Here is an 8,491-nt window from a genome sequence, read left to right as displayed (position 1 = left end):
GCCACTGATGCACTGCTGCTTTCACATCATCATCACAAAAAAAATCTTCTTCCCTGGAAATCAGATGGCACTAAATCTGGACTACAAGCTCTCTCAGTCTCTCAGACACAATCAGTTACTACTCCTCCTGCCCTTACTGTTGCCAACGAAAATTTACAGAAAAAAAAAATAAACAGAATCTTTTTGAAGATCTCTCGTATATGTACCAGACTATCTGATTATAAGATAAACTGTTAATCTTTTTCTTTGTTTATCTCAGACTCAAACTCCTTGGAATATTACTATGAACTACTCTGTGGAGGAACAAAACATTTACTCACCTGGATCCCACCAGGAAAATGTTTTTTTTGCCAGCTTCTACAGCATCGTCTTCATTTTCTCTGTGCCATGCAATGCCCTAGCTCTGCGAGTGTTTTGTCATGGAAAAAGCAATAGCCCTTCCAAAGTCTTCCTGTTGAACCTGGCCTTGGCTGACATGTCCTACGTGCTGGTGCTGCCCATGCGTGTTATTTACCATGCTTCAGACAGCCACTGGCCTCTTGGGGAGACATTGTGTCGTCTGATGGGATTCCTCTTCTTCCTGAATCTTTATTGCAGCATGTACTTCATGACTTTCATTGGTGTAGACCGACTGATAGCCATCATGATGCCCCTAAAGTGTCAAAGCCTTAGAAAAAGCACAACTGCCAAGGTGGTTTGTGGTATTCTTTGGCTGATAGTGACTTGTTCAATGGTACCTTTGCTCTTAAGATCACAGACAGTGACCCTTCAGTTTTCAGGGAGGAATGTGACTGTGTGCAGTCAGCTCTATTTGGAGAAAACATCACCCAAAGCTCTTGTGTCGACAGCAGTTGCAATCGCTATTCCTGTGGTCACTCTGACAGTGTCCTACATCCTCATTTTTTACAAGCTCAAAGCAATGACATTTCAAGAGAGAACTCCACTTCAGCATAAAGCTGTGAGAATGATCTTTCTGACTATGGTTACTTTTCTTATTGCCTTTGTGCCCTATCATGTACACCGCTTCCTTTACATTGAGCGCCACAGGCATGACCACATCTTAGATTCTGAAATTAAATCACTGGCTTTTGGCAATCGATTAACTTCCGCTCTTACATGTGTGAGTGGTGTTATGGATCCAGTAATGTACTTCTTTCTGGCTAGTAATTACCAAAAGATTCTGCTTCAGCTGTGTGGAAAATCAACAGACAAATACAGGCCGCAGTCCACTACTGCACTGTAAAAATGAATTATTTTTACCAAAATTAATTTTCTTTTCATCTAAGTTTAAAGCACTTTAATATAGGCACACTTACCAGTTTATTCGGTACTCTGCACCTAAAGTTTTTTTAGTTTCTAAGAATGACCCCCCTTCAACAATATTTGGTCATTTGTGGTCCTATATGTTGGTAATAGGACCATAAATTGCATTAAAGCACGTGTAAATTGTAGATAAAAACAGATAAGCTAATGTGAATTATTTGTATTCATACAGATTAACCATCATAGTATGTGTTATAGTGCCAGACAAGTGTTGAAACAAGTTGTCCTTTAAATCAGTGTAAAACAGGAAATGACGCTGACGTTGTTGAAAATGATCTCAAACATATGAACGTCTTTTAGATTATACAAAAAATATTTTGGTATAAATAACTTACCATTCTTGTTTATTTATCATCATCCATTGTGAACCACTGGGCATAAGACAGAAATACCCTGGGTAGGGTGCCAATCCATCACAGGGATTCACCACCTCACCTTCCCCTCCGACATAACCAATGTCTGTGTAGATTCCTGTCGGTCGTTAGCACCACTGAGATTGGAACTAGGTAGTGGGCTGCGCCACCCTAACGTAAAAATAATAACAATAATGCCACCTTAAACACTGGACTCAGGACAGGAACACACTTTTTACATTGCACCAATCAATGTCAGAGTGACAAAGAAGGATGCTGTTGACAATATTTTGTTTTATTTATTAATCTAAGTCATTTTAATGTTGTTTAAAACTTTTAAGACATTTTAAGGAAATTATTTAATTTTTAGATCATAAGTGAACAGTACTTTTATATTGTACATTTTCTAACATAAGTAACCTCATGGCCATGCTGTTTTTTATAGTCTGAGGAGATTACTAGCATTATTATGTGTAATAAATTAAAAATATTATTACAACCTCAAATCAGAAAAAGTTGGGACAGTATGGAAAATGAAAATAATAAAAAAACACAGAAAAAGAGTTTCTTACATTTACTTTGACTTTTATTTGATTGCAGACAGGATGAACCCAAGATATTTCATGTTTTATCTGCTCAACTTCACTTCATTTATTAATAAACATCCATTCCTGCATTTCAGGTCTGCAACACATTCCAAAAAAAAGTTGGGACAGTAAAGCATTTACCACTTTGTAATGTTGCCATTCCTTTTCACCACACTTAAAATATGTTTTGGCACAGAGGATACCAAGTGATTTCATGTTTCAGCTTTTATTTTGTCCCATTCTTACTGCAAACACGTCTTAAGATGTGCAACAGTATGGGGTCGTCGTTGTCACATTTTTGGTTTCAAAATTCAACACACATTCTCTATTGGGGACAGGTCAGGACTGCAGGCAGGCCAGTCCAGTACCCGTACCCTCTTCTTCCACAGCCATGCCTTTGTAATGTGTGCAGCATGTGATTTTGCATTGTCTTGTTGAAAAATGCATGGACGTCTTTGGAAAAGATGACGTCTTGAAGGCAGCATATGTTGCTCTAAGATCTCAATGTACTTTTCTGCATTAATGCTGCCATCACAGAAACGTAAATTACCTTTGCCAAGGGCACTGACAGCCCTTTATGCACTGAAATTCCTCCCGATTCCTGGAATCTTTTAATGATATTATGCACTGTAGAGGGAGAAATATGCAAATCCCTTCCAATCTTTCTTTAAGGTACATTGTTTTAAAACATTTCAATAATTTTCTCAGAAATTTTAGTGCAGGAATGGAAGTTTATTAACAAATGAAATGAAGTTGAGCAGACAAAACATGAAATACCTTGGGTTTAAACTGTCTGCAATCAAATAAAAGTCAAAGTAAATGTAAGGAACACTGCATTTTTATTTTGTTTGCATTTTCCATACTGTCCAAACTTTTTCTGATTTGGGGTTGTACCAGTATCTTATCTCACAAATGCTCTTTTGACTAAATCTGGATCAAGATTTTACAGGCCTTGTGAAAATCCTTCACACAAGTAGGGAACCTCTATGTTAATGCACATGTTCTACAAGCTCATGGTCAGATTTAACCATTTATTATTTAATTATTTAACCAATACCGATGTGCCACCTGAGCAGCCTTGGGGCAAGTAAACTTTTGAACTTATTTTTGTAGCATAAAATAATATGACTAATAAAAAAGTATTTATGTGATTACTTGACTTTTCTCTATTGCTGTAAAAAAAACTTGTCATCAACTTCTGATGATGTGACGTTTCTAAATAAATATGTTATATGAATTACTAAATGTGTGAAGGTGTGTTCCTTCCTTGAACCTGGTGTTTCCATGGTTTGTGTGTTTGTTTACTCTATAGAAGAAGAAGAACCTTTATTGTCATTATACTTGCATACAACGAAATTTAGTTTGACACTCTCCGAAAGATAAAAAGAAGAAGCAAAAGTATTTACATAAGCATATGGATATTTAAGCATATGGATATTTAACATTTACATATACTGTACATTTTCTGCATTTAGCAGACGCTCTTATCCAGAGCAACTTACAGAAGTGCTTCCATAGTAAACATTTCATTTCTCAAGTTTTAGTAAACAGTCAAAGAACACGAATCTGCTGAAACCTGTTAAAACCAAAGTGTTTTTTTGTTTGTTTTTTGGAAATGGAAATTTTTTTTTTAGTAAATAGGTACAAGTCAGCTTAAGTGTTTAGTAAAAAGGTGGGTTTTTAATCGTTTTTTAAAGACAGCAAGAGACTCAGATGTTCGGACAGACAGAGGAAGTTCATTCCACCACTTGGGTGCTAGAACAGAGAAGAGCCTTGATGCTTGTCTTCCTTTAGTCCTGGGTGGAGGCTCAAGTCGAGCGAGACTAGTGGCTCGGAGGTTGCGTGGTACAGAGCAGGGTTTGATTAGGCCTCGAAGGTAGCTTGGGGCTGGTCCATTTTTGGCTTTGTAGGCGAGCATCAGTGTTTTAAACTGAATGCGTGCAGCTACAGGAAGCCAGTGAAGAGAACGCAGCAGTGGGGTGATGTGGCAGTGTTTGGGCTGGTTAAAAACCAGACAGGCAGCTGCATTTTGAATGAGCTGCAAGGGTTTAACAGTGGACATGGGAGCTCCTGCCAGGAGGGAGTTGCAGTAGTCCAACCGTGAGATTACAAGTGATTGGACCAGAATCTGGGTAGCTTCCCTGGAGAGAAATGTTCGAATCTTCTTGATTTTGTACAGGAGGAACCGGCACGATCTAGTCATATGGACTATATAAGGAGAGAAGGTCAGCTGGTTATCCAGGACAACACCAAGGCTTCTTACCTTATCAGATGGTCTGATCTGGGAGTCATCAAGAGAAATGACTAGGTCCTGGGTTGGAGACTGATCTCCGGGAATGAGCAACATCTTTGTCTTGCTGGGATTAAGTTTCAGATGATGAGCTGACATCCATTGTGAGATATCTCTCAGACATGCTGAGATGCGAGCTGAGACTTGTGTGTCTGAAGGAGGAAATGACAGAACGAGCTGAGTGTCATCTGCATAGGAGTGGTAGGAGAAGCCATGGGGGGCTATGACCTTACCCAGAGAGTGGGTGTAGATAGAGAAAAGGAGCGGGCCAAGTACAGAGCCCTGAGAAACACCGGTTGAGAGAGTGCATGGGGGAGTTATGGATCCCCTCCATGACACTTGGTAGGAGCGACCTTCAAGGTAGGAGGCCATCCATTGCCATGCTGAACCTGTTACTCCAAGGTTGGAGAGAGTGGACAAGAGAATGCCGTGATTCACTGTGTCGAAGGCTGCAGAGAGGTCAAGAAGAATGAGGACCGATGACAGTTTGGCTACATGAAGCTTCTCAGTAACAGCTACAAGTTCTGTTTCCGTAGAATGCGCTGCCTTGAAGCCAGACTGGTACGGATCGTGGAGGTCATTCTGAGTAAGAAAGGCACACTGTAAGCCCGGATAAGTTCAATCTACTTAAAAAATTTGAGGAAACCGCTTGCCTTAAAAAAGTTAAGTAATGTATAATGAAAACTTGAGTTAGCATAACATAAATCATTAAGTTATTACATCTAAAAGGCAAGTTGATTAAACTTTATTTTTTTGTTATACCAACTGGTTTTCCCAATAATTCTACTTATTATCTTGAGCTCAATGGACAAAAATATTGATTTCTTCTTAGTTTTCATGTTAATTACATTTTACATATTAATTAGAAATGTTTATAGAAAAACAGACAGAATAATAACATTTTTCTTTATTTCACTTCAGAAGTATTTACTTAAAATACAAAATGTCAAGAAAACATCTTAAAAACTGTACAAGCTGTATATAAAGTTCTGATGAAACACAAACAGCTCTTCACAGTAACCATGAACCTGTACTCAGTTTTACACAGCAAGCTGATTTCTTAACGTTTGGCTGCAGCTCTCTAAAACAAAAACAAAAAAAACAAGAAACAGAAGTATTAATATCAACATTAATACCATTCATTTAAGGAATAAAATAAAGCAAGCCAGCACACTCTTTGCTTCGTATGAAGGCTAGCATGCTAGCATGTAGCCTAAACACGGGGAAATAAAGCAGCGCTGTTTGATTATTTATTTAGTGTCAACATTAAGATCATTTATTTGAAACAAAATTGTTAAGTAAAGTACAACACTTACCAAAATTAGACGGAAGATGAAAAAGTCCCATCAGACTGGTGTACATGCTACTCAAAAATAGCATAATGAGTAAGAAAATGTTCGTCAATTTAGTTTAACAAAGGTTCCACTTCACAAAAGACAAGTTTACTTTTGCAAAAAGCCTTAAATGAAAAGTAAAAAGTAATTTGCAACAATAGGATATAAAAGTTAAAACAAATGGCTACCCGAACACAAGAAAATCATTTTTGCCTGATTCACCAACAGCAAGCTGAAAAAAGGCGGACTTACACGTAAATGGTGGGCGTTTTTCTGTTTAATTACCTTAACTTAACTTCTTTAAGTTAATCTGATAGAAAAGTCTTTTTTTTTTTGTTTAGTAAACTTAAATCTTTTAGCACATTTAAATGTGTACTCAAATGAGTACAATGTACTCTGCATTTTATAGTAGGGCAAAAAAAACTTTTTATGTATGTTGTACTAAAAATGTTTGATTAGATATAAAGTCCGGGCTAACAGTGCAGATAGTTGGTTATAGACAGCACGTTCAAGGATTTTGGATAGAATAGAGAGGAGTGAGACAGGTCTGTAGTTGTTAATGTCTGTAGTGTCTAGTGTAGGTTTCTTAAGAAGGGGAATGACCTGAGCCTTCTTAAAAGCAGTAGGGGGATGACACCTGATGTCAGGAAGTTGTTGATGGGTGTGATGAAGGGGATTAGGTCCTGTGAGATGTCTTTAAGGATGGTGGATGGTATAGGGTCGAGTGTGCATGTGGTGGGATTGCTGGATGAGAGGAGCTGTGTAACCTCATCCATGGTGAGTGGGGTGAAGCTGGTGAGTGTGTTGGTGGGTTGAGGGTCAGTTGAAAGTGGGTCAGTCGGAGAGAAGGATTGATTGATTTTGTCAATCTTGTCCTGAAAGAATGTTGCAAAGTCAGTAGCAGTGAGAGAGGCAGATGGGGGAGGGGGAGGAGGAGGAGGGTTCAGAAGAGAGGAAAAGATAGCATGAAGCTTACGTGGGTCAGCAGCAGATTGGTCAAGCTTGGCTTTGTAAAAAGATGTTTTTGCAGCAGTCACGCCAGATGAGAACCTGGACAGCAGATCATGTTAGGAGTGGAGATCAACACTGAGCTTAGATTTCCTCCACTTTTTTCTCAGCTGCCCTTAATTCTCTTCTGCTGCTGCGCAATGCATCTGAAAGCCAAGGAGCAGGGTGAGAAGGTTTTCCTCGTTTGAGGGTAAGAGGACAGAGCTGATCAAGGGATGTTGAAAGAGAAGAGAGTAGAGTATTAGTTGCGGAGTTGAGTGGAAGGGTAGCAAGCATGTCAGGGTGAGGTAGTGAAGTTAGGATGTTGAAGAGCAGCAGGGAGGAAGATAAAGAGTGAAGATTGGGGCATGTTTTAAGGGTGTAAGTGTGGTTGGAGGTAGAAAAAGTTGGGAGATGGAGAGAGAAGGACACAAAGTGATGGTCGGAGAGGTGAAGTGGGGTGACGGTGAGGTCCAGAACAGAAGCTGGACGGCTGAAGACCAGGTCCAGAAGATTGCCTCCTTTGTGTGTCAGAGGGCTGTGGTTAAAGTGGAGGTCGAAAGATGAAAGAAGAGGAAGAAGACAGGAGGACTGAAGTGTAGGGAGATTAAAGTCACCAAGAAGAGTCAGAGGAGTTCCATCTGAAGGGAAGAAACTCAGAAGAACATCCAGCTCTTCTATGAAGTCTCCCAATGAGCCAGGTGGTCTGTAGATGACAACGATATGAAGAGTAATTGGAAAAGTAACAGTAATAGCATGAAATTCAAAGGATGAAATGTTAAGGTGAGAAACATTCACAGGAGTGAAGTGCCATTTCCTGGTCAAGAGCAAACCTGTACCACCACCCCTGCCAGATCCTCTCAGTGTATGAGAGAAGGTGTAGGCAGAGGATAAGGCTGCTGGTGTTGCAGAGTTCTCGGTGGTGATCCATGTCTCAGTCAGTGCCAGGAAGTCAAGTCAAGTTTATTTATATAGCGCTTTTTACAATAGACATTGTCTCAAAGCAACTTTACAAAATCCAGGACCAACAGATACAAAAACCCCTGTTGAGCAAGCCGAGGGCGACTGTGGCAAGGAAAAACTCCCTGAAAATTACAGGAAGAAACCTTGAGAGGAACCAGACTCAGCAGGGCCCATCCTTCTTGGGTGGCCTGGAGGATACTTTAAATAAATACACGATTTACACAAAGCATACAAACACAGAATTAAATGATCTAAAAGTTATAACTGGTAATAAAAAGATAAATAAATAAATAATAATAGAGTTGTTCTTCGCTCTAGTCTTCAATAAAGTCTGTAGTGATTTCTTGTCATTCTTGGTGCAATTACTCCAGACACGTCACATCCGGCAGGAGCAGCATCGTTGTCACGGCAGTCTCGACTTTTAATCCTTAACCTCGGCGGGTAAACAGGTTTCCATCAGAATGCCTTTGGAGTAAAACAACAAAGAATGTAGTTAATAATGTACAATGCTAGTTGAGTAAAACAGTTTTACAGAGAGTTTTAGACTCCGGCAGCCCTAAATATTACAGCATAACTAAAAGGGAGAGCGAGCAGGTAACAAGGTCATGAAGGCTTTCACAGGACATCAGCGCCCACCTCTCCTACCCAAACCGG

General features: G+C 39.5%; 1 protein-coding gene across 1 annotated transcript; it reads left to right on the top strand.

Moving 5' to 3' along the window:
* Positions 1-283: 283 nt before the first annotated feature.
* Positions 284-1,243, top strand: si:dkey-96n2.3 (uracil nucleotide/cysteinyl leukotriene receptor). The gene has a single exon (XM_062992276.1). It carries the CDS (start codon positions 284-286, stop codon positions 1,241-1,243), a length of 960 nt encoding a protein of 319 aa, XP_062848346.1.
* Positions 1,244-8,491: the final 7,248 nt, after the last annotated feature.

Source organism: Trichomycterus rosablanca, chromosome 3 (assembly GCF_030014385.1).
Source record: "Trichomycterus rosablanca isolate fTriRos1 chromosome 3, fTriRos1.hap1, whole genome shotgun sequence".
NCBI lineage: Eukaryota > Metazoa > Chordata > Actinopteri > Siluriformes > Trichomycteridae > Trichomycterus > Trichomycterus rosablanca.
This window is presented reverse-complemented; position numbering and strand designations above follow the sequence as displayed.